Consider the following 26,112-nt stretch of genomic DNA (forward strand, 5'->3'; position numbering starts at 1 on the left):
CCTGAGTAAGACATCTTCATTCATCCACCATCTTTCATTGGACATCATAGGCTAACAGTTAGCTATTTACCCCCTGCGCAACGCGCACATGAGTTTGTCTGTATGTAAACATGATCATTAGTTTAATGGCAACGTAATACCCTTTCTACATATTTTAATTGATCTCTGCTGTGACAATAGATAGCAACAATCATGTATTTGATAACCCGTGTAATCATCAGACAAGCGCTTACCCTAAAGTCGCATACGTCCTCGTTATGTATCAGCCAACCAACTCCATGTCCTTCAAACACTGGGCGGCTCCGGCGAGCCAATCATGAGCAATAAAGTGCTTTCTCTGAATCCAGAAAGCCAATGAGTGTGAGAAGGCGGGTCGGATATTGACCAAGCTGTTTGTGTGGCGGAAGTACATGGTGTGCAGTGTTGCACTGATAACGTGGTTTTGCCCACAAGCGATACAGCTTTTTTTCATAGTAGGTTTAGCAGCAGGTTATGAAAATTAGGTTAAGGTTAAGATTAGCTCAAATACAACAACAACTTTTGACGTCAAATTTGACATTCAGTATCCCTTCTAGACAAGACCCTGCTAACATACACCCAGAGTATGTGTAACAGTGTTGGTTCCGTCCTCTCCTCGCCCCTACCTGGGCTTGAACCAGGGACCTCCGCACACATCGACAACAGTCACCCTCGAAGCACCGTTACCCGTAGCTCCACAAAAGCCGCGGCCCTTGCAGAGCAAGGGAAACAACTACTTCAAGGTCTCAGAGCGAGTGACGTCACCGATTGAAATGCTACTAGCGCGCACCGCTAACTAGCTAGCCATTTCACACCGGTTAATATGCTCTACAAGATTATTTTATGATTATAACATTATTATTATATTAGGCTCAACCAAGCAAAAACACATTTCTTAAGCCTATCTGCAACAGAGTTTACAATTCTTACAATGATTTGTGATAAACCGTAAGAAAAAACATTAAAAACAATTTACTCATGCAGACATGTAGACAGTCCTTTGTGGCTCAATTGGTAGAGCATGGCGCTTGCATGTCAGGGTTGACGGTTCGATTCCAATGGTGGACCAGTACAAAATAATCAATATGAATATGCTCTCACTACTGTGGATCGTCTGTAAAATGTCGATGTTTAGATTTTTATTTTCTAATACTGTCAAATACAAATATTAATCTGTGCGTGTGCGTGTGCGAATATGGTATCTACCAGCAGAGGACTCTAGTGAACAGTATTCACTATGCATGAATGGCTGGGCTACATGGAATTATCTAGACTCAAGTGTAACCTAGGGCTATTTATCATATTTTACCTATTCTATATGAGCCTATTATATTATTGAACAGACAAAACAATAGAACAGAGTTGAGTTGTTGAGTTGTGTTGTGTTGAGTTTAATTGAAAAATAGAATAGAATAACATATATGACTGTGGAATGTAATATAATTGAATGTAATAAAATAGAAAATAATGGACTAGAATAAAATACTATATAATATAATAAAATATAATATTCTTTTGGCCTCTCAGTGATGCATTATGAACTGCAATTCAAGTTTGTTCTCGTGCTCCTCGTTCAAGAAAGGTTGTAGCTTATAACATAGACATTACAGTTGCACTATGCAAATAATAATGTATGATTCAACAAAGACTGTGTGAATGCGGTTTAATGTCAGTTTACTCGGTTATACTGTAGGCTGGTTTGTTATTGTGGGAAGTTCTCTTTTTGCGCAATCCCTTTCTGTCAAGGCCGCGCAACCACCGGCCAGGTGCAGAGAACCACACAAACCGAGTGGCACTAGCAGCCAAGGCAAATGACGTTGCCATTTGTTCGCGGAAGTGGCTTTTTTTGTGTTGGTAGAAAGGGGGGAGGCGGGGGGAGGAAAGGAAGAGAAACTAAAGAAGAAAAGTTTCAGCCCTCTTTCTAAAGAAATTCAAATGCACTCTGTACGACAGCTGGCGGTTTAAACCTTCGCATTCAGCCACTAATGTAATTTAGTTAGAGGTAGGCCTACGGGACAACAACAGCTGGGAGAAAAGAAGAGGCACAAAAGGGACAAGGAGGAAGATAGCTGGTAAGTTCTTCTGACAAAAGTTGACCACACTTTCTGGGCATGGTTTGGGCTGGAATTTTAAGGGCTGCGTGTTGGAACGTGGTAGAGAGACGTTTTAGGACATTCGAATACTAAAACAATAACATTCTGCCTGACAGATGAATATTATTTTCTATAGGCCGATTGTAGACTACCTAGGCTATTACTAGTCTAGCAAGACTGCTGAGTTCTGTGTGGCCGTACTGCGATAAAATGTATCGAGTTATTGTAACATTGTGAAATATAGCCTAGTGATACAAAGTAACTAGCCTAGGCCGCACATGAAACATTGTATCCATTCAACAGAAGTCACAAACAACCGTGTTGTCACTTTTTGAGTGTTTTCAAAATCAAAGTGGTTTGCTGCAGAGGCTACTAGAAATAGTCATTTCTGTAGGCCTGGGCCCCTGGGATATCATTCCTTACCCCCACACCAAGTTGTCCAACTCTATCATTTAAACTGTTCTCAACACTTTATAGGCTCTACATGAGTACTAACACTGTAATAAAAAAAAGTATCAGCATTGTTTGTATTGACATGTTGTTTGCATACTACCATAGCAATATGGAGTTTTTGTTTGTTTGTTTGTTATTCTACACGTGGAAGAGGAACTGACTGCTGTTCCACTTATGTAAACTCCCCAAGGCCTACTATGCTATGGAAACTATGCGACCATTCTTACCATGTAAAAACATATTAATGCAAGAATATTACTAAATTAATCCCAGTGTTACCACACAGGTTTAGAGAAACTGAATCTAAAGTCTTAGACTAAACAGGCTGGTCTTGTCTTTCTGGAAATGCTCTAGTTCTTTTTCAGCGACCTAATCAGAAGTTAGGATTACTTTACATTTCTGTAATGTGCAATATAGATCTGTAGCCTATTGTCAAGATGGCATTCTCATGGAGATTATTTAATGTTTCAATAGGTCTAGGTTATATTGTTATGGATGTGTAACTATTTGTTTCAGACAATAATGATAATCTAAATCATCTGTAACAAGCCCTGACTAAAACAGTACTCTGTAGTTGGCTACGTGCCATACAGAACATTCAACAACAAGCTGTGATGCTGGGCCCTTCATTAGCCTATGATACGGGCTGTATTAGTGTGGCCATATATGTGGCAAGATACGTAAATACACACAGTTGTTATGGTTACCTGCACCTCAGTCTGTGATGGGACTACTGTTTTGAGGCAGCTGGCCTGGTCCTGAGCCCTATACATGGTTTGAGGAGTTAGCGAGGTAACTTTGGTCAACTCTGAGTTCATCTCGGGATAACCGGTACCACAAAAGTGGCTCACCTTTTAGCCAGGCACATTTCTATGGCAACAAATCCAGAACTAACCTGCTCCTGGGCAGGCTTACTCAGGGCTAACTCCATTTATCCTGAATCAAGTGTCTGAGCCACGAGTTAAAGACCAATGAAATCAAGTAAAACTTGTGTATGACTTAATACAATTATTATATGGATAGGAGTGGGGGGGGGAGGTGCTTGTGCATTGATAAGCACACCAAAGACGGTGTTAACGATAAGTCATAAAATAAAGACGGCACTTCAACAAGCCTATTTCACACCACAGCCTGATGAATTTGCAGCACAGGAGGTTGGTGGCACCTTAATTGGGGAGAACGGGTTTGTGGTAATGGCTGGAGCGGAATAGGTGGAATGGTATGAAATACGTGGTATCCATGTGTTTGATGCCATTCCATTTGATCTGTTCCAGCCTTATTATGAGCCGTCCTCCCCTCAGCAGCCTTGATTTGCAAGATAACTCTTCTTTCATTTTGCACAAATTAAAATGTGGCACTGAGTCGCCCATGGATGGATGTTTCAGCATTGTCTCAATGAAAAGTTTGCCGTTCGACCAGACACGTGTGACATGCACACGTAGTTACAAGCCTGCTAGAGTTAGCGGCAGGCGGATGAGCAATATCCACCGTCGTAGTACGGATGAAGCCTGAGATGGAATGTGAAGCTAACTGAAGCTGGATAGCTTTAGAAAAACCCTGAGTAGATCTAGGTTAAATCATAGTATACCACTCTGATGGTTTGGAGACACCGCAGACAGGCAGGCAGGGGTTAGGGGTCAGGGATGGAGTGGATACAGGTAGGCCTATGTGTCTGGAACAGACTGCTTCATAATATGCCCAGCTCCTTATCACACTCTTACACTCCTTAGACTCACTGTCAGTGGGATATCGCTCTGATGGTGAGGATGATGAGGAGGAGGACTGCTGCATGGCTGGGCCTGGGGATAATACACTCTCTGAGAGACAGAAATGTCAGTGACAGAAATGTATACACACACACACACACACAACCAACTAATCTATTCATCTATCTGTCAGTCAAAGACATCCTGTTTGACACAGAGCTTCACAATCCACCTCAGACCCTCTCAATCAAAACCGGGTCTGCCCAATCTAATACAGACCCTATCAATCAAAAGCAGAACCAATCAGTCCTGTCTGTGTGATAAGCTTGGCTGGGTGACACCTTTCGTTAACTCCCTTTTGATTTGTTGGACAGGTGAGTGTATCTCAGCTCATAAATAAGTGTGTGCGAGCACGTGCATGTGTGCTCACGTGTGCCAGCCCATAGTTGCAATTGGCAACAGTCTTAGATTTCACTCAGCGTCAGTTTGTGTATCAATATGAGGCCGTATCTGACATGTAGCTGACTGCCAGAGAAAAAAGCCAAGCAGCTGGCTAGATACTGCTCTGTGTTAGCTGGCAAGATCCTGTTTCAGCTGTTGTCAGCAGCAGCTTATCTGTATGGAGAAGAGAGGTTTTGTTTCCATGGTTTTAAGAACATTATGTATGACCTTTGACTTATTTGGGTCCTTCACTGTAACACTTAAATGTGGACCCAAATAGTTTTCAGCGTGTGTGTGTGGAAACACTGCAGGAGCAGTTATCTGGGTCTCAGTGTGTGGTTGTCCGTCTCTTACAACATAGCGGAAGAGAAGGTGAGGCCAGCTCCACTTCCTGCCCTGCAGCCCTGGTCTGCCTCCTACTCACTTCACATAGAAAGACACTTAGACTACATGCTAATCTGCTACGAGTTGCAGAGAGATTCAGTCCCACATAGATAAGTTTAAACTAAAGGCCTACCAGTATTTACTTGATGCACATATGACTGTGAGTCGCTTTCCATAAAAGCGTCTTCTAAGTGGCATATATACAGTGAGGGGAAAAAAGTATTTGATCCCCTGCTGATTTTGTACGTTTGCCCACTGACAAAGAAATGATCAGTCTATAATTTTAATGGTAGGTTTATTTGAACAGTGAGAGACAGAATAACAACAACAAAATCCAGAAAAACGCATGTCAAAAATGTTATAAATTGATTTGCATTTTAATGAGGGAAATAAGTATTTGACCCTCTCAATCAGAAAGATTTCTGGCTCCCAGGTGTCTTTTATAGGTAACGAGCTGAGATTAGGAGCACACTCTTAAAGGAGCGCTCCTAATCTCAGCTTGTTACCTGTATAAAAGACACCTGTCCACAGAAGCAATCAATCAATCAGATTCCAAACTCTCCACCATGGCCAAGACCAAAGAGCTCTCCAAGGATGTCAGGGACAAAATTGTAGTGCAGTCGCAAAAACCTTCAAGCGCTATGATGAAACTGGCTCTCATGAGAACCGCCACAGGAATGGAAAACCCAGAGTTACCTCTGCTGCAGAGGATAAGTTCATTAGTGTTACCAGCCGCAGAAATTGCAGCCCAAATAAATGCTTCACAGAGTTCAAGTAACAGACACATCTCAACATCAACTGTTCAGAGAAGACTGCGTGAATCAGGCTTTCATGGTCGAATTGCTGCAAAGAAACCACTACTAAAGGACACCAATAAGAAGAAGAGACTTGCTGGGGCCAAGAAACACGAGCAATGGAAATTAGACCGGTGGAAATATGTCCTTTGGTCTGGAGTCCAAATAGGAGATTTTTGGTTCCAACCGCTGTGTCTTTGTGAGATGTGGTGTGGGTGAACGGATAATCTCCGCATGTGTAGTTCCCACCGTAAAGCATGAAGGAGGAGGAGGTGTGACGGTGTGGGTTGCTTCGCTGGTGACACTGTCTGTGATTTATTTAGAATTCAAGGCACACTTAACCAGCATGGCTACCACAGCATTCTGCAGCAATCCCATCTGGTTTGCGCTTAGTGGAACAATCATTTGTTTTTCAGCAGGACAATGACCCAACACACCTCCAGGCTGTGTAAGGGCTATTTGACCAAGAAGGAGAGTGATGGAGTGCTGCATCAGATGACCTGGCCTCCACAATTCCTCGACCTCAACCCAATTGAGATGGTTTGGGATTAGTTGGACCGCAGAGTGAAGGAAAAGCAGCCAACAAGTGCTCAGCATATGTGGGAACTCCTTCAAGACTGTTGGAAAAGCATTCCAGGTGAAGCTGGTTGACAGAATGCCAAGAGTGTGCAAAGCTGCCATCAAGGCAAAGGGTGGCTACTTTGAAGAATCTAAAATTTGTTTAACACCTTTTTGGTTACTACATGATTCCATATGTGTTATTTCATAGTTTTGATGTCTTCACTATTATTCTACTATGTAGAAAATAGTTAAAATAAAGAAAAACCCTTAAATGAGTAGGTGTCCAAACTTTGGACGGGTACTGTATATATAAAAATGTTTACACCCAGGTTAAAACACTTACTGGCCAGTTTATTAGGTACACCCATCTAGTACCAGGTCGGACCCCCTTTGCCTCCAGAATAGCCTGAATTCTTTGGGGCATTCTACAAGTTGTCGGAAAAGTTCCATAGGGATGTTGGTCCATGCTGACGCCATGGCATCACGCAGATTGGACGGCGGTACTGTCACGCCCTGGCTCTAGGGACTCTTTTAAGTTGAGCCAGGGTGTGTAGAGTTTGTTTTGTGCTCGTTGTGTCTAGTCTAGTTTTGTATATCTATGTTGGCCTGAGTGGTTCTCAATCAGAGGCAACGAGTATCAGCTGTTGCTGGTTGTCTCTGATTGGGAACCATATTTAGTCAGGTGGTTTTCCCACAGTGTTTATGGGATCTTGTTCCGTGTTGGTTTGTGTTTTGCACCTGTGGACGTCACGTATCGATTTGTTGTTTTGTTCGTGTATCATTTAATAAATAAGTATGTTCACCTTCCACGCTGCGCCTTGGTCCTCTATATCCGACGATCGTGACAGGTACATTCATGCTGCAAACAGTCCGTTCCATCTCATCCCAAATATGCTCTATTGGGTTAAGGTCTGGGGACTGTGCAGGCCACTCAAGTAAACTGAACTCGCTGTCATGTTCCAGGTGATGTTTTTCCACTCCTCAGTTGTCCAGTGTTTGTGATCACATGCCCACTGGAGCCACTTCTTCTTGTTTTTAGCTGATAGAGTGGAATCCAGTGTGGTTGTCTGCTGCAATAGCTCATCCATGACAAGGACCGACGAGTTGTGTGTTCCGAGATGCCGTTCTGCACACCGCTGTTGTACTGCTCTGTTAATTTTCTGTTTGTGGCCCGCCTGTTAGGTTGCACTATTCTTGCCATTCTCCTTCAACCTCTCATCAACGAGCTGTTTTCGCCCACAGGACTGCCGCTGACCGGATGTTTTTGTTTGCCGCGCCATTCTCGGTAAAACCCTAGACACTGTAGGGCGTGAAAAGCCCAGGAGGGCGGCCGTTTCTGAGAAACTGGATCTGACGCGCATGGGACCCACACTAACTCATCAGAGAGGAGGACAGGAGACCAGCAGAATGGGAACGTGTGTGTTTGAGGATCTGAGAGTAGCTAAGTATGTGAGTCAGCAATGAAAAACCCTTTACCGTAAAACTTCAATGAAACGCTGAGTCTCAGATAGCCGCCTGTCCTTTTAATGGACAGCGGCACACATTTCAGCAAATAAACACCTGTTTCAAATAAATGCCGGGTCTAAATGAATTGCTTGCGAGTGAACTTCAGTGAGTACTGTAAAGAAGATGAAGGAGACCAACATCATTGCCATGAACGAGACAGCAGTGTGGTTTGACATGGTCGGCTCAACTACGGTGGATATAAGAGGCGCAACTAGTGAGAGTAATGGTGCTGAAGCACGAAATCGGGGGTATATGATAGGCAGCCTAGTCTTTGCATGTCTGATCTGCAGTGGATTTGTTATTATAATGTCAATACTGGTCATACTGGTCACATAAACAGTGTGGTAGTCTTTTCAACATTTTATTGAGCAAAAGCTGTGTGCGTTAAGGAAATAGACGCCTGGCTCAAATAGAAGCCTGTCTCTAATAAGCACTGGTTGTGTTCAGTGATTGAAGCAAATAAACGCCCAGGCTATTAATGTAAGTTTTACAATATTTGGTATTGAAGGATAGAGTAAGGGACAGCCTTTTGGAGAACCAGAGAGCGGGCGAGAGGAAGATAATCAATGAGAGAGAGAGAGTGGACAAAAGGGAGAAAGAAAGGGAAACCGACAGAGTAAGTGATGGAAGGAGAGGGGACGGAATGTGAGAAAAAAGTGATGATAGAGGAAGGAAAAGAGGGAGGGAGAGAGAGGAAACAAACCTAAAATAGCTGAGTGTCTCACATGGTACTGTAGCTGAGTGTCTCACATGGTACTGTAGCTGAGTGTCTCACATGGTACTGTAGCTGAGTGTCTCACATGGTACTGTAGCTGAGTGTCTCACATGGTACTGTAGCTGAGTGTCTCACATGGTACTGTAGCTGAGTGTCTCACATGGTACTGTAGCTGAGTGTCTCACATGGTACTGTAGCTGAGTGTCTCACATGGTACTGTAGCTGAGTGTCTCACATGGTACTGTAGCTGAGTGTCTCACATGGTACTGTAGCTGAGTGTCTCACATGGTACTGTAGCTGAGTGTCTCACATGGTACTGTAGCTGAGTGTCTCACATGGTACTGTAGCTGGGTGTCTCACATGGTACTGTAGCTGGGTGTCTCACATGGTACTGTAGCTGAGTGTCTCACATGGTACTGTAGCTGAGTGTCTCACATGGTACTGTAGCTGGGTGTCTCACATGGTACTGTAGCTGAGTGTCTCACATGGTACTGTAGCTGAGTGTCTCACATGGTACTGTAGCTGAGTGTCTCACATGGTACTGTAGCTGGGTGTCTCACATGGTACTGTAGCTGAGTGTCTCACATGGTACTGTAGCTGGGTGTCTCACATGGTACTGTAGCTGGGTGTGTAGAGCTGGTTGGGCATGCTGAAGGCCTGGCTAATCTAATATCCATATCACCCCCTAATCACATTGATTTACCCCCAATCCAATAACCAGACTATTTCTGGACCTGTCCTGTCACATTCACAACATCTGACGGGGTTATTTGTCGTGTGTGTGCAATTATGACTGGGTTTGGGAAGGGAAGCTGTTGTCTGGATTTATTTGACTAGTCCCTGTAGGTAATTCCTTTCATTCCACAATGTGTGTCTGAACATGCTCAAAACACACACACACACACACACACACACACACACACACAGTCTTTGGTATGTGGGGATCCAAAATCAGCTTGCCTAACGTGTGTGTACCTTTTGCGCTCACCTGAGCAAGGAGGTCACATGACTCTCTCCACAGCTGATTCCGGGAGCAATGCATGCTCGAAGCCATGTGTTTGTGAGGGGAGCATTTAGGATAACTATGTTTCGCTACATGTACAATGCTCAGTGATTGGCTAAGAGTGTGTGTACCGTGTGCTGATGTGCGCTTTGGTGTTTTTAGGGTTACAGACACACACAGGCAGTCAGTGTTGTCCCATGGAATACGTGGTAAGAACTTGAGACACACACACACCTATAGGCATATGGGTTGCTGGTTGATCCTCCCACTGTCAGTATCTCCCAGCTGTAAAGGGGCATTCTTTATTTGCCTGTCTAAGCCATTTAGAGCTGTACTTCCTCTTAAGTAAACGTTCAACATTTTATTTTGAAAGAGCAACCCATATGCCAATGTATGTGTGTGTATGTTACGCTGGTGTGGGGCCTGGTGTGGGGTGGCTGGGGGTGCATTCAATGATCACAACGATCACTCTGTATACCTCTGTGATCTGTATGGTGAAGGGTGTCATCACACACCGCAGCGCTTTGTAACGCTGAGGTGTTGACGTGGGGTTATGTGGTTCTCTCCTGATTCTGTCTCTAGTGGTTCTGCTGAGTTCTAGATCTTCTTCTGTGGTTCTGTTGTCTGAATCTTGGTTCTCATCAGTGGAAGTTCTCACTTGGTTCCACTGATCACTTAGGTTTTCTCTTTTCTTATTTCTTTGTTTCTGTTGTTATTGTCCTGTTTGTGTGATGATGACCTGGTCTTTACCAGCGGTGAACTCAAGCGGTACAGTAGCTGCTTGGCTTTGTCAGGTTGAGTGGCAGATGTCCATATTTGGCCGTATAAGTCAAGGTTATTCACAATGCCCTCAAATCAGCCTGCATCTCTGTCTGTCCGGAGGGAGAGAGAAGGGGGGTGGGACAGGAAGGAAAGAGACTCTCCCCTCCCTCTCTTCCTCTGTCTATCTCCCTCCTCCCCCACTTACCTCTCTCCCTCTGGTTCTCAGGTTACCCAACAGGAATAGGGGGAGGAGCCTCTTTGTAGAGCCCACATGGGCTGTTTCCCCTCTATCTCCATCCCTCTCTCCTTTCCCTAGTGTGTGTGTGTGTGTGAGACAGAGCAACGCTCAGTGCACACGCGTGCATATACTGTTAAATGAGACTGCAAAGTGGGAGAGGAGAAAAGGGAAGGAGGGGTGAGCGAGGGGAAGAAGCAGACGCAGCGCATGAGCGAGAGAGGGAGAGAGGGACGGCATCACCCAGACAGACAAACAGAGGGAGAAGGGGAGGATAGACAGCGTGCTCGTCTCTCACTCAGACAGAGCTGGAAGGAAAGAAAAGGGGATGAGACCGATGCAAGCGGAGGAGAGGAAGACAATGAAGGAGTGCCGTTGTTCAGCCCTGCCGTTCTGCTGTTTCACAGTCCGCTGAGAAGAGGGGGAAGAGAGGAGGAGGACAAGCGGAGGAGAGGATATGAGACCTGCCAATGACTTTGTGATTTAAACGAGTGGAAGAGCGGATCAGAGGAGCACGCTTTTCAGGGAGTGGGGACAGAGAGAGGGAGAAGGAGAGAGAGGGAGAGGGTGTTTAAACATGAATATGGTTCTGATGTGAATATGGAGCTCTGTTATTACCATGCTACGGATAATCACCTCTACTCTGTTCAACCCAAATAAGGAACAATTGTTTTAAATTTTTTATTCACTCTTGAAGCAAAGGAAGAGTTCTCAAGGAATTTATTCACATAACTCAAAAAATAAAATAATAATAATAATATTAATCTCAGCTTTTTTTGGGGGGGGGGTAAAATTAAATACAATAATAGGTGGAAAAAACCTGCTCTGCAGATTATTATACAATCACCACCTTATGTCGTTACATACCTAACAATTAGGGCTGTACAGGAAAACATTCAGGTTGTTGTTATGCAATTTCTTTCTAAGGTGGTAGCTATTGGGATTAGTGATTAGTAAAGTTTTATTGATATTAATATTGACTATCATAGATGAAAGTATTTCATCCTCTGAAGCAATATATGTTGTGCTAATCTATGTGTCCTAGCCAGAGTCTGGAATCAGCCAGGTTGGGATGTCAGCATTGATTGGGTTTTATGGCCGGTGCGACGCGAGCCAAACTTTGATCATTTCCTGAGCGGTATTGATCCCTCCAGGAGTCTCTGGCTGGCCGACCGGCTGTAGTTTCTCCAGTTAGATGTTAAAGACCGTAATGGGTCAGTCTCTGCTCTGTCTAGCTGCTCCTGGGCTCTGATTTGTGGATGCAGTCTGTTATTTCTTTGTCTGGAGATGTTTCTGCCGCTGTCAGGATTTCTCAATATAGCTCCTGAGCAGGCTTCTCTTTTAATGTCTGTTGCCACAGCAACTTGCATCCGCCGCAGATGGAGACAGACTGAGATGTAAAGTTCTTTTGAGTCTTTTTCTCTTTTTTCAAACACTGGTGCTGTTTTTTCTATACGTGTCTGTCTAGGGTGGTGATGACCAGGAGAAACAGTCTAGACTGGACCCGACTACTAGTGGGGTGGTGATGACCAGGAGAAACAGTCCAGACAGGACCAGACTACTGGTGGGGTGTTGATAACCAGGAGAAATAGTCTTGACCGCACCCTAGACTGGACCAGACTACTGGTGGGGTGGTGATAACCAGGAGAAACAGTCTAGACAGGACCAGACTACTGGTGGGGTGTTAGTGTGTAGAACCTCTAACCTACTTATGGAAATGTAGGCTCTGTCTAGAATTCTAGACTGTATTTGGTGCAGTGTCCTTACTGGTTTGCCGTGAGGTATCTCTCTCGTTCTCTCTCTCCCTTTAGCTTGTGCTGTGCCACCTTTGCCATATTAGCCATATTCACTGGCAACTAGCGTCCTGACTGGGACTAGTGGTATACCAAGCAGATGTCAGAAATGGCTGGACTAATCTGGATTATAATCAGATGATTCTACTGATACTATTTGTTGACATATCATTCACTCTGTACAGCAGTGGAACTGTGTAGTCTTAACTGGTTTAATCTACTGTGTGTTGTTAATGTGTGTTAGTGTAGTGGGGACTTTCTGTACTTGTGTGTTTTATATCTGTGTGTAGGAGACTCAGGACATCTCCTCAAGTAGAGGGTGCTGTACTCTGCACTCGTCTGACCTACACTGTGTTTTATTCTGTGCACTAACATCTGGCAGGGCAAGGGTAAACCTGCTGTACTAGCACTTACTAGTGTTAACCTCTCTGTATGTTTGCTAACTGACTCGTCGGCTATGTTTGTGACATCTCATCACTGTTAGCGAGTGTTGCTAGCGTTTCATGATTGAACGCAACTCTATATGTTCATCTGTGTTGACATTTACATTTTAGTCATTTAGCAGACACTCTTTTCCAGAGCAACTTACAGTAGTGAGCGCATACTTTTCGTACTGGTCCACCGTAGGAATCGAACCCACATTCCCTGGCGTTGCAAGCCTAATGCTCCACCAGGTGAGCCACACGGGACACAGCCACTAATTGACCATCGCGATCTGACCATCTAGCCTGCACTTAGCATTCCACTGGTAGCGCCACTGGTAGCAAATAGACATTTAGAGACTATAATGGAAGAGTTTTGTAGTTATGCAAAGACAGTTAGGCTGTGCTAAGAGCCTGCTGTAGGCTGTCATAAGACCTTCATAGCCCCCACATAGCACTTCATAGCTAATCCCAGTCTGTATCCTGATGTGTTCTGGTGCTCTCTGTCTGGGAGGAGACTGGTGACGTTAGCTAGCGAGCGCTGTGGCAGGCTCCGTAGACCGACCCTCTGGTGCTAGACTGGTGTGGTCGAGCGAGCGTCCCTCTGTCTGTTACTAGGCAGCCAAAAGCAAACGGCTAGCTGGTAGCCGTCTGCCTCCAAACATACAGGGCTTTAGCCGTTAGCGCTTGTTGTTGAAAGTCAACTTTCTCTGGGATCATCCTGAAACTTTTGGTGCCGAATTGTCAATCTGTTACAAAGTTTTATCTCAGTGGGTCAAACCTGGCAGAGTAAAGGTTAGAACATGTGTAAAGTGCTGTTAACAACACTGATATGTGAGCTGGATAGCCCCTGGTGTTATATTACAGGTTCAACCTCCGTTGACTATTCAGTTCTGTGAGTTGTGTCTTGCAGCTGGAGACTGTTAATGTAAGATGACTGTTGTTTTCTCTTTGGATGGACTATACAGATTGTTCGGACTGTAGTTAGCTCCTGTGTTTGTAGTTAGGCTAGTACTGGACCATGCTGTGGGTGCTGTGTCAAGAAATACACATTCTTCTCTCAGGTAACTGACTATTGGCTTGGCTTGTTGTTTAAACAAGACTGTTTCTGTGGTATCGATAAGGAGAGCGAGAGAGAGAGGGGAGGGAGGTTTAATTGAGTGTAATAACCGGGTGATTGAGTTCACGGTTGCCTCTAACGAGCCTCCAGTACCATTCAGGTCTCATTATCATCAAAACAATCCCACCAGTGGTGTCATCATCCAATGACCTACATTCTCTCTTGTTACATCACCACCGTGTGTGTCTCTGTCTCTGTAACCAGAAAAATACAACATCTCAAACTCTAGCACTTCTGATGCTATGGTGCTCCAGAACGTATCCACTCTAACCAGGGCAGCAATGTTATAGAACAGCTCTACCTACTGTTTTAGCCATATCAGAAACTTCAGTCAGGGACAAACCCAGCATCTGGTCTTTTCCTATCTATCTGTCTTTTTCTTATCTACTGGTGTCTATTTCTAGGTTATGTGCAGAGTATAGACTGGCTGTAGTTACAGAGTGAGTGAGTGTATGTGAGAGAGAGAGACAGACAATCTTTTAAAGTAGAGGAGGGACTGTTTAAGAGGACAGCCTGGAGAACGGAAAAGGAGACGAGGGAGGGGGAGAGGGGGAGCGAGAGATCATCTGGAAGAGGAGGCAGGAAGTGGTGGAGCGAGAGAAGGAGGAGGCGCAGCGGCTACTGAGGGAGGCGCAGAAAACAGTGTGGAGGAGGAGAGAGGGATTCCAGGAGAGGATAGGAGAGGACAAGCTGAGGGGAGAGAGGAGCACAGAGAGGGGGAGAGAGACCGCCCCGGAGGTGATCTGGAGGAAGAGAGAGGAAGAGGGGGAGAAAGAGAGGGAGAAAGCCAGGGCCATCCAGAGAGGACACGAGACCATCTGGAGGAAGAGGGCGAGGGAGTGAGGAAGAGAGAGAGAGGGTGAGGGTGAGGAAGAGTGAGTGAATGAGTATAGAGGATGAAGTGTTAAATTACTTAGGGGTCTTGTCCAGCAGCCTTGGAACCTGAAAAGCAAAGCTGCTCACAGGAGAGAAAGAGGGATAAAGAGAGAGAGGGAGTAGAAGGCAAGAGGAAGAAAGGTATATTTTCCCTGCCAGAATTGGTCTGGCCATAGATCAGCAGGTCTTAACAGAACTTTGCTATATTAAGCACTGCAGGTAATCTTACTCTGTTGTATCGACCCGTCACTGCTGTGTTTCGTTCAGTGTGTGTGTTGGCTCTGTGTGTGTGTGTCCCTTCTGATCTACTCGTTTGCAGCTGATAGGGTTTTTATGGGCCGTGTCAGGCGAGAGCGGCTAGTGAGCTACTGCCCCGACAGACACGCTGAAACACACACACACACACACACACACACACACACACACACACCACAGACTCACACACTCTCAGTGCCATTGCAGGCAGTAGAGTAGGTTTCTAGTCCGACACATGCTAACACACACAGACACATGAGGGTAGGCCCCTCGATGCAGTGAGTGTCTGTGTCAAGAGACAATCACATTCTGAGGTTTTATGTTGATTCTCCATGGTGCTCAAAGATGAAGAACTGGACTTAAGTGCTATGCTACATTCGTTGGCATGCTGATGTGCTCAGAAAGCATTTTTCAGAACACGTGCCGCATACTTGATCACAAAAACCTTTTTGATTCTCTCTATTGGAAAGTGGCAGTCATTTCTGTGGATTGAAAGTCATCAAATGTTGTAAGACTGACAGCATAGACACCAAAAAACTCTGAATATCACTCCATCAGTGTGCTGGGTTAGACTCTTCGAGGGATATCCCCCTTTGATCTTCAACCGCTCCTCTCCTCTCGCTCCTCTCCTCTCGCTCCTCTCCTCTGTCTTGTAGATGAAGGCGTTTATTGTGCAGTGTCTGCCGCACTGCCTGACAATGACGGGAGGAAATAAAACAGGGCGGACGGACAGACAACGGACACTGAGAGGGAAAGAAAGAGGACAGCGTGTTTTGGAGCGAAAGACTGATAATACGAAGAAAAGGAGAATGAACCACAGTTGTTGTTCAGACTGATTGGTCAGAATTACACAGGACTTGTTAGAGAAACACTGAAATAACATTAAACATCTCAGATCCATGATGGAGCTGGTCCCTAAAACTAAGTACACTCACTTCCGGAGTGAATCTCTCAGTTCGAATGACGATACCAACTCCAACCCCTCCTCGCTCCCCCCTTCCACCCCCGCAACCCCCCTCACCCCCCCTGGGCTACCCTCCTCCCTGTCCTCCTCCTCTCTCACCCCCATCCTCCCCCCTTCCTCCCGCCACCGAGCCGAGAACAGCCCCACCACGCTCTGCTCCTTCTTCCCCAGGATGGGAGCCCTTCGCCTGGGCGTCTCTGCCACTTTACTCCCAGGCCTCAAGGCCTCCAGCAGGCCTCAGCAGGCTCAAGCCCCCATGGAGTCTTCAGGGGTTAACAGTTCCAGATCTCCCCCTCCTCACCCCCCTCACTGTCTAACAGCCCCTTCTCCCCCCCCTCGCCCCCCTTTGCAGGATATGAACCGGCTGGGCGGGCCGTCCAGGAGGGCGCGGGTGGAGGGGGGGCAGTTGGGGGGAGATGAGTGGACGCGCCACGGCTCCTTCGTCAACAAGCCCACCAGAGGATGGCTACACTCAGACCACGTGGTCAGCACCACTGGGGTTGCCTACTCTGTACGGGTAAGAGTTGGTTGGCCTGTCTGTCTGTTTTTCAGTTTGTAGGATGTAGGCCTATAGGCTAGTACTTGCATATTTCTTTAACTTTCCATATCTGTCCATTTTTTCTGTTGCTCTCTCAAAATAATCTATTCTCTTGTCTATCCATCTTTCCATCTGTCTCTCCATCTGTTTCGATCTGCCCCTCCGGTCAGTGGGGGTGTTCTGGAGGAAATATAATCCTAGTTCATATGAGTTCCTTTCCTGTTTCCTGTGTAGTATATGGGCTGTGTGGAGAGGAGTGCTGTAGGAAGTGGCATCCCTGTTCATATGCGTCTCCTCTCTGTTTCCGGTGTAGTATATGGGCTGTGTGGAGGTGCTACAGTCTATGAGGGCGCTGGACTTCAACACCAGAACTCAGGTCACCAGGTGAGAACCCTCCAGTTGGGATAGTTCTCCCAAATTACAAAATGTCATATTGGTTTCCTTACCCTGTAAGCAGTCTATGGAGAAGGTATGACAGTCAAAATCATCCGACAGTATCTTAAATTGATTGTGAGGCTCAACAAAGTAACTTCTAGATGATTGGAACATGATGCGCGTAAAATGCTAATATCAGTACCATGACTTGAATGGGATTTGTGCAACAAATGCTAAAACATTAGCATTTAGAAACAGTGCCAGGGAAACTAAACCAAGGCAGGGATTGCTGTCATACCTTGTCCATAGACTGCTTACAGGGTAAGGAAACCAATGTGTCATTTTGTAATTTGGGTGAACTATCCCTTTAAACTGTTGTTTATGGTTAATGATCAAGTTACTTCACTCAGATGTACTGTGGTTAGGTAGTTCAGAACAGAGCCATGTAGTTAGAGCCTAGTACTGTATATGGCTCTGGTTCAATTATCTTTCTTGCCCTGTTCTATTTTGGTCCCTAGCCTCTACCCATTCAGTGAAAATCTGAAAGGACTCCATAGGTTTAGCAGTATGGTGGTGTGTGTGTGTGTGTGCGCGCCTTCCGCCCTCACGACCTCTAAAATAAATGTTCTGGAATCCTGGTGGTTTCCTTCTGGTTTCCGTAGTGATGTTTGTATCTGTGGTGAGGACAAGTGTGGTTGTCAGGATGATGAAGTCTGTGTCACATGTTGCCTGATTTCATCTAATCTAAGTGTGAAATCCGCACAAGTGTGTTAGAGATTCTCACACGTGTTGTTGTTTCAGAGAGGCTATCTCAGTGGTGTGTGAGGCAGTGCCCGGAGCCAAAGCAGCCCAACGCAAGAGAAAGGTACACACCAATACACACACACACACACACAGAGCATTATTTATTTATGTGTTAAGTGGAGGGCCGTGGTCAGGGCGTGGTTGGATCTGGATTTAGCTGGATTGTCCACTCTGTGGTCAGTGGTACTTACAGGTAACTACCTCTGTCTCTCTCTTTCTCTCTCACTGTCTCTCTCACACACCCACACACACACACACACACACACACACACACACACACTGCCCCTTGTATGAGGGAGACTTGTGAATAAGTTGTGTGTGCCCAGACTAAGCCAACTCCAACTGGGCCGGGCCCAGCCTGTCTTTATGGAGGGAGAGGGAGGGAGGGAGGGAGGGAGGGAGGGAGGGAGGGAGGGAGGGAGGGAGGGAGGGAGGGAGGGAGGGAGAGAGAGCATTCCTGTAAAACTAAAAGCATCCACCCAAACACTACATAAAACAGAGCTATATACAGACCAGACTGGTTTGGCTAAAGCATGTCTGGCCCTGCAAGACTGTGGGAGACTATTGGGGACACTTTTAGACTATTGGGGACCATTTTAGACTATTGGGGACTATGCAAGACTATTTGAGACTATGGACTGTGTGGGACTTGACTAGACAAGCTTAAGTTTGTGTTGACCAGATGAACCATTGAGCAGAGCAGAGTCAGACAGGATCACTGGCAGCCTGCAGCTGTTCTTCTACACACACACACACACACACACACACACACACACACGGCTCAGACATGCTTCTCCCTCTCTATTGCCTACACACACACACACACACACACACTGACACACTTCTTCTCTGTATATTGTACAGTACATTTACTATACTCTGATTGTTAGATCTTCTTTTATAATATCTTTATACTATAAAAAGCTTTTAAAAGTTATCTCTCTCCCCCCTCCCCTCCCTCTCTCCAGCCGTCGTCTCGCTGTATGACGTCCATTCTGGGGAAAAGAAACCTGCAGTTTGCTGGGATGACCATCAGCCTGACGGTCTCTACCATAAGCCTCAACCTGCTGGCCTCTGACTGCAAACAGGTGACACACACACACACACACGCACACTCGGGCATACAAACACACTGCGTGCAGGGATCCTGAATGAGTGATTGTTGTTATTGATCTATCTGGGTTTGTTATTACAGACTGTTAAGGTATTTAGTATACACTATATCTAATTGTCAATGGAACCAACCCCTACTGCTGAATGGAGAAACATGATCTCACTCTCTCTCTCTCTCTCTCCTATATCTGTCTCTCCATCTCTCTCTCTCTCTGTTCTCTCCTCTCTGTCTCTCTCCATCTCCATCTCTCTCTCTCTCTCTGTTCTCTCCTCTCTGTCTCTCTCCATCTCCATCTCTCTCTCTCTCTCTCTGTTCTCTCCCTCTCTCTCCTCTCTGTCTCTCTCCATCTCTCTCTCTCTCTCTCTCTCTGTTCTCTCCCTCTCTCTCCTTCTCTGTTCTCTCCCTCTCTCTCCTTCTCTGTTCTCTCCCTCTCTCCTCTCTGTATATCTCCATCTCTCTCTCTCTCTCTCTCTCTCTCTGTTCTCTCCCTCTCTCTCCTCTCTGTCTCTCTCCATCTCTCTCTCTCTCTCTGTTCTCTCCCTCTCTCTCCTCTCTGTCTCTCTCCATCTCTCTCTCTCTCTCTGTTCTCTCTCTCCTCTCTGTCTCTCTCCATCTCTCTCTCTCTCTCTCTCTCTGTTCTCTCTCTCCTCTCTGTCTCTCTCCATCTCTCCATCTCTCTCTCTCTCTGTTCTCTCCCTCTCTCTCCTCTCTCTCTGTTCTCTCCATCTCTCTCTTTCTCTCTCTCTGTTCTCTCCATCTCTCTCTCTCTCTCTCTCTCTCTCTCTCTCTCTCTCTGTTCTCTCCCTCTCTCTCCTCTCTGTCTCTCTCCACTCTCTCTCTCTCTGTCTCTCTCTCTCTCTCTCTCTCTCTCTCTCTCTCTCTCTCTCTGTTCTCTCCCTCTCTCTCCTCTCTGTCTCTCTCCATCTCTCTCTCTCTCTCTCTGTTCTCTCCCTCTCTCTCCTCTCTGTCTCTCTCCACTCTCTCTCTCTCTCTGTTCTCTCTCTCCTCTCTGTCTCTCTCCATCTCTCTCTCTCTCTCTCTCTGTTCTCTCTCTCCTCTCTGTCTCTCTCCATCTCTCCATCTCTCTCTCTCTCTGTTCTCTCCCTCTCTCTCCTCTCTCTCTGTTCTCTCCATCTCTCTCTTTCTCTCTCTCTGTTCTCTCCATCTCTCTCTCTCTCTCTCTCTCTCTCTTCTCTCCCTCTCTCTCCTCTCTGTCTCTCTCCATCTCTCTCTCTCTCTGCTCTCTCTCTCTCTCTCTCTCTCTCTCTCTCTCTCTCTCTCTCTCTCTCTCTGTTCTCTCTCTCTCTCTCTCCTCTCTGTCTGTCTCTCCAATCTCTCTACCGCTACATCTCACCTCTATACATCATTCATCACACTACCATGCTCAAATCCCTCCCTCCCTCTCTCTCTGTCTCTCTCTTCACAGATAATCGCCAATCATCACATGCACTCCATCTCTTTCGCTTCTGGAGGAGACCCAGTGAGTTATACAGCCCTCTCTCTCTCATCTCACTCTATCCATCCTCTATCCCCACTCTATCCATCCTCTATCCCCACTCTATCCATCCTCTATCCCCACTCTATCATCCTCTATCCATCCTCTATCCCCACTCTATCCATCCTCTATCCCCACTCTATCCATCCTCTATCCCCACTCTATCCATCTTCTATCCCCACTCTATCTATCCTCTATCCATACTCTATCCTCTATCCATTTCTCTGCCTCTGTCCATCCATATACTCCTCTGCCCCTCTCTCCCTGCTTCACTCTGTCCATCCATCTACTCCTCTGCCCCTCTCTCCCTGCTTCACTCTGTCCATCCATCTACTCCTCTGCCCCTCTCTCCCTGCTTCACTCTTTCCATCCATCTACTCCTCTGCCCCTCTCTCCCTGCTTCACTCTGTCCATCCATCTACTCCTCTGCCCCTCTCTCCCTGCTTCACTCTTTCCATCCATCTACTCCTCTGCCCCTCTCTCCCTGCTTCACTCTGTCCATCCATCTACTCCTCTGCCCCTCTCTCCCTGCTTCACTCTGTCATCCATCTACTCCTCTATCCCTGTCACCCTGCCTCTGTCTTGCTCCGTCCATCTTTATTTTCCTCTATCCCTCTCTCCTCCCTCTGTATTCTATAGCTCTTTTCCTCCCCCCTTTGTCTGCATCCACATCAGTGGAACTCCCTCTCTTCCTCAGACATGTATTCTTCCTCCTCCTCCTCATCTCTTCCTCCTAGATCATTGTGTGTTAATAGCTCCTCTGACTAAATGTCTTTGCTTCCTTCTCTCTTCCGACTCACCCACTCTCCCTTTTCCTCCTCACCCTCCCCTTCATATTTCCCTCCCATTTCCCCCTCCCACCCTCTCCTCCCCATCCCCCTCTTCTCTCTCTCCCTCAGGACACAGCAGAGTATGTAGCATACGTGGCCAAAGACCCAGTCAACCAGAGAGGTGAGACTCAATGTCATCCCTCCAATATATTTATCCAGCAGCACATCCAATCCTTGTTCAGTACCTTACTTTGGACAGTGAGGCAGTGCCAATATTCTGTTTCCTTATCTCTGTTGTTTACCCTCCTCTCCGCTTCCTTTCTGTCCAGCGTGTCATATCCTGGAGTGTTCAGAGGGCTTGGCCCAGGATGTAATCAGTACGATAGGACAGGCCTTCGAACTACGCTTCAAACAGTACCTGAAGAACCCCCCCAAACTGGTCACCCCCCATGACAGGTGTGTGTTTGCGTGTGTGTTTGTGTGTGTGTGTGTGTGTGTGTTTGCGTGTGTGTGCATGTGTGTTTCTCACTCTTGACTCCTCTCCCCTTTCTCAGGATGGCTCCGTTTGACAGCTCAGCGTGGGAGGAAGAGGAAGATGAGGGAGCACCGCCCCCTGCAGAGGTTCCGTACTATAATAACTTCCCCGGGAAACAACCTCCTCCTGGAGGACTGGTGGACATGAGGGGCCGCCCCGGGGCTACCCTGGTGAGACACACACATCAAGTCATTGTCAGTCAATAGTATTGAATCCAGCTCCAGACTGCAGCTCCAGGAGAGAGAGGGCAGTTCAGTATGTAGGCTAATCATCTGACCCAGTCTCACCCTCGCATCACAGCAGACCTTAGTCTCCCACTCTCTCTGGCACTCTCTTTATTCACCTCACTGTGTGTGTCTGTCTGTCTTTGTTTGTGTGTGTGTGTGTGTGTGTGTGTGTGTGTGTGTGTGTGTGTGTGTGTGTTAACAGTATAATGTATGTTTTTCCATCTGTATCTTAATTGTATCTTAATTTCTTCTGGCGTGTGTGTTTGCAGCCCTATGGACAGCCGGGTCAGAATGATATTCACAAGCAGCCGCTGCCCCCTCTACCAAGTGAGCCATCTCTCTCTCTCGCACTCACTCACTCACTCTCTCTCTCACTCAGCTAAAGGATATGAGGTGACACATAATACAATGACATACAGCAAGAGAATGCCACAGACACAGTGAGAGAGGAAATTAGTCAGATTGACCCTGTGTGTGTGTGTATGTTACTCTAGGACAGTGTGTGTCAACTGGTCTGTGTGTTCCCATAGGGGTGTGTATGTTACTTCAGGTCTGTGCTGCTACACTAGCAGCCCCTGGGTGTATACGTTTTTTCTCCATCTGAGTCCCTAATCTTAAATGAGCCAGCGACTGCACTGAGAAATAGTCTAAACACACACACACACACACACACACACACACATACTGTACAAACCCTGTCACCCCAACAAACACACGACATGCATGCACACAAATTATAAAAACATGACACACACCTCAACCAGAGATTTGTGTTCAGCAGAAAGCAGGGCACTCAGAGCCACTTCAGGACTAAAAACACTGCAGGGTTCTGCTCTATAGCTTTCACCTCTCCACAACATCACCAAAGATACTGGTAACTAACCCAAGATACATCATTGGCGTCGTGTCCAATGGGAGCAAATGAAGCATAGTGGGCAGAACAAGCAAGGAGGTGGGCAGAGCCTAGCGAGATCCTTAGTCCACTCTGTTCGTAACAGATTCTAGTTTTGGGAACAGAACTGTATTGAGATCTAATGTTTCATCGATTAGAACATTTGCTGAATGTTCGGGCAAGTTTCATCTAGCTCCATATTCTCCCACTTCCCGCCACTGGACTTCCTCTCATCACCATATTTGGTGGTGAGAAGAAGTTCAAAACGGATGCATCAGATTTATACATCCTGTGAATGATCTGTGTTCTTCTTCTATTTGTGACATCACAGAACATCCATAGAAATATTTTTTGTAGAACAGATACTCTAAACGTTGCACCTCCCTGAACACCTCACAGGTGATACCGACAGACAGTTATGTGATTAAACTCTGATTGGTTGTTTCAGTGGGAGCAAAGGAGGGAGGACGGGACCTGTGTGATGACCCTTCATACGTCAATGTGGATAAACCCCGCCCACCAGCAGCTGCAGCCAATGGCAATGCTCACAGAGATGCGTTCGATATGAGTGAGTCCCAGTTGGCCCTATCAGCTAGAGTCTGTGTACAATACATCAACTGGCCCTGCAGTCTATAGCAGTGACTATCAGTCATCTCAGATAAGACTAATTAGAATGGTTATCAGATAAATAGCAGTAATTACACTACAGTAGAAGTCATTAGTTTATTCATTTGGGTTTGGACATAGGGGAAATGAGAATATTGGTATCCTGAATGTATCAAGAATGAATCTGATCTGGTCTTATAGTCTCACAATGTCTCTCTCGCAATCTCCCTCCTCTTCCTCCTCCTCTCAGAGCCGTTTGATGATTCCCTGGGTGTATCAGGTCTGGGGGTCTCAGCAGCACCCCCTCTGGTGGAACAGCTGCAGTGCGAGGCCTGGTTCCACGGCAGCCTGAGTCGCAGGCAGGCTGAGAGACTGCTGACCCGCGACGGAGACTTCCTGGTCCGAGAGTCAGGCACCACGCCTGGACAGTACGTCCTCACTGGACAACAGGGGGGTCAGCCCAAACACCTACTACTGGTCGACCCAGAGGGAGTGGTGAGTGGGGAGGGAGGGAGGGGAGGGTGTTTGTGTTAGAGCAAGCCACCCAAAGCCTTCCCACTTATCAGCTGTGATGTGCTACGTTTTGTTGACCCTTTCTCTCTCTCTCTCTCTCTCTCTGTCTGTCTGTGTGTGTTGTCCTACTCCTCAGGTACGTACCAAAGACCACCACTTTGAGAGTGTGAGCCACCTGATCAGTTACCACATGGACAACAGACTGCCCATAGTATCAGCAGGCAGTGAGGTGTGTCTGCAACAACCAGTGGAGCACAGGGCCTGAACACACACACACACACACACACACACACACTCATACAGCAATGCAACACACACACACGCAGGCTCATACAGCAATGCAACACATACACACTCTCAGCAACACTACACACATAAGCAGTGCGGAATACACAAATACTGTACACACACACTCACACACTGACCACATTAAGGAAAGCCAAAAAAACGCACCTCTGTCACTCTTTCTGCCAAATGAATTGCTCGCTGCTTTTTCTCACACCCTCCTGGACGACTCACTGTGACCTCCATGATCCCTCCTTCTGTTCATCTTTCCATCATCGAGGTCCACTCCCTCCATCCCTCCAAAGAGCGAGGGAGTAATACTGAGGAACACCTCTTTTATTTTTTTTTATTTTTTTTTGTGGGACAGAAAATACAATTTAGTACAAAACTGAGCATTATTAATGAAATCATGCCATAGAATCATTCAAAAATGATACAATCATAGTAAAGGAGGACTGTGGACCTTGGAGGGGTGGAGTGAAACGTAGAGAAAGGAGTGGAGTGATGGAGGGAGAGGTCTTGATCCAGATATGGCAGAGGAAACAGTTTCTCCCACCGTCACAGAAGCACTCCAAAGACTTGTCTGATGATTGGAATCATCAGAGAGCTCAGACATGGACCCTCCAATCAAATATCAGTGGAACACAGGAACAGCCAATCAAATATCAGTGGAACACCGGAATAACCAATCATGACTGAGATCAGGCCTCCTGTTAAATATGCATAGACAGTTTTGTATCCACACAAATCAGGGCCCTCGCTCACCCTCTAGCCACTCCCATTTAAAGACCTTTCATCTTTGACCATTGACCCCCTGAGTGATACCTGGTAATGTCACGGAGGATGTTCCTGTATGCAAAAAGGGGGTTGCTATGCCAACAACCATTGTCTCCGTCTGTCCAAATATGGACAGGGTTTCTTTCCTGCCTCTGAGGGCGGAGTTTGATAAAAAGGATGTGATTCATGTCCATCTGACATCAGCCTGTCTGTCTGCATGGGACTAGTCTCCCTGTCTGTCTGCATGGGACTGGTCTCACCTTTCTGCTCTGATCATGACAAATAAAGTGGACTTGGTTGGACTGGGGCAGCAGAAACCATGGAGATGACTCATTCAGACTAACACACTGTATGTTAGTGTATCTGTCATGTGTACTTTCGTTGGGAGTATAGTGTCTTTACAGAGAGAGAGATGGAGAGAGGACTGGGAAGGGGGCAGCTGGCATGGGGGAGGATCCACATCTAGATATGATGTCATCAGACCTAGACAAGATGTCATCTGAAAGAGCTCAAAGCCAATTCTACGATGATGTCACAGTCGACGCAAATGCGGCTGTCACAATTTAATCGGTGCATTGTTGGAATCGTAGTTCAGATTAATGCCAATATTTTCTTGCTTTTCAATGGATTTGTTGTTAATATCTGTTTGCCTTGACAATCTATGGCCTTGTCTCTGTTGTCTGGACTGGTGGGGATGAGGAGGGTGGGGGGTGGAGAGGTTGGGGGGGATACTGGACGAAGTGTGTTTAATGCCGAAAGCATCCGGTCCAGAGCATTCAAAGCAATGATCTCCTCTCCAAATATGCTGCAACACTTTGTCGGGAGATTAGCTTTTAGCATTAGTGTGTGATGTGTTTTTTTTAGCTCACTCCAGGGAAAACTGTTATCAGCGCTGTTCGCAGCGAAATCTGGGAGATTCGCCAACGTTGGTCAGACGTTGGACTTTGACGTGTTGTTGTTTTCCTTGGAATTAGAGGATAGTAGAAGGAGAGAAAGTGGAGGAATCATCCTCTCCCCTCCCTCCTCAATCCTCTCCTCTCCCTCCTCCATCCTCTCCTCTCCCTCCTCCCTCCTCCATCC

At 46.3% G+C, this 26,112-nt stretch overlaps 1 protein-coding gene across 3 annotated transcripts; it reads left to right on the forward strand.

Annotated features, from left to right (window-relative positions):
• Positions 1-1,837: 1,837 nt before the first annotated feature.
• LOC121542715 (SHC-transforming protein 1-like) lies at positions 1,838-26,112 on the forward strand. Of its 3 annotated transcripts, XM_045208519.1 has the most exons (13): positions 1,841-2,090; positions 16,454-16,618; positions 16,953-17,023; positions 17,816-17,879; positions 18,787-18,906; positions 20,359-20,412; positions 21,327-21,378; positions 21,527-21,653; positions 21,752-21,902; positions 22,229-22,286; positions 23,300-23,419; positions 23,708-23,952; positions 24,107-26,112. In XM_045208519.1, exons 2-13 carry the CDS (start codon positions 16,457-16,459, stop codon positions 24,233-24,235), a joined length of 1,353 nt encoding a protein of 450 aa, XP_045064454.1. In that variant the 5' UTR covers positions 1,841-2,090; positions 16,454-16,456; the 3' UTR covers positions 24,236-26,112. The 3 variants fall into 3 exon arrangements, with proteins under 3 accessions (XP_045064455.1, XP_045064454.1, XP_041708153.2); XM_045208520.1 differs by lacking the exon at positions 20,359-20,412 and having other exon boundaries at positions 1,838-2,090; XM_041852219.2 differs by lacking the exon at positions 1,841-2,090 and having other exon boundaries at positions 14,744-16,618.

Source organism: Coregonus clupeaformis, chromosome 28, assembly GCF_020615455.1.
Source record: "Coregonus clupeaformis isolate EN_2021a chromosome 28, ASM2061545v1, whole genome shotgun sequence".
NCBI lineage: Eukaryota > Metazoa > Chordata > Actinopteri > Salmoniformes > Salmonidae > Coregonus > Coregonus clupeaformis.

Bases quoted from the DNA above. Each gene is read 5' to 3' on its own strand.
- LOC121542715 (XM_041852219.2), top strand. From the start codon at position 16,037: ATGATGGAGCTGGTCCCTAAAACTAAGTACACTCACTTCCGGAGTGAA. The intron at 23,420-23,707 runs GTGAGTCCCAGT...TCCTCCTCTCAG, and splicing joins CAGAGATGCGTTCGATATGA to AGCCGTTTGATGATTCCCTG. The intron at 23,953-24,106 runs GTGAGTGGGGAG...CCTACTCCTCAG, and splicing joins TGGTCGACCCAGAGGGAGTG to GTACGTACCAAAGACCACCA.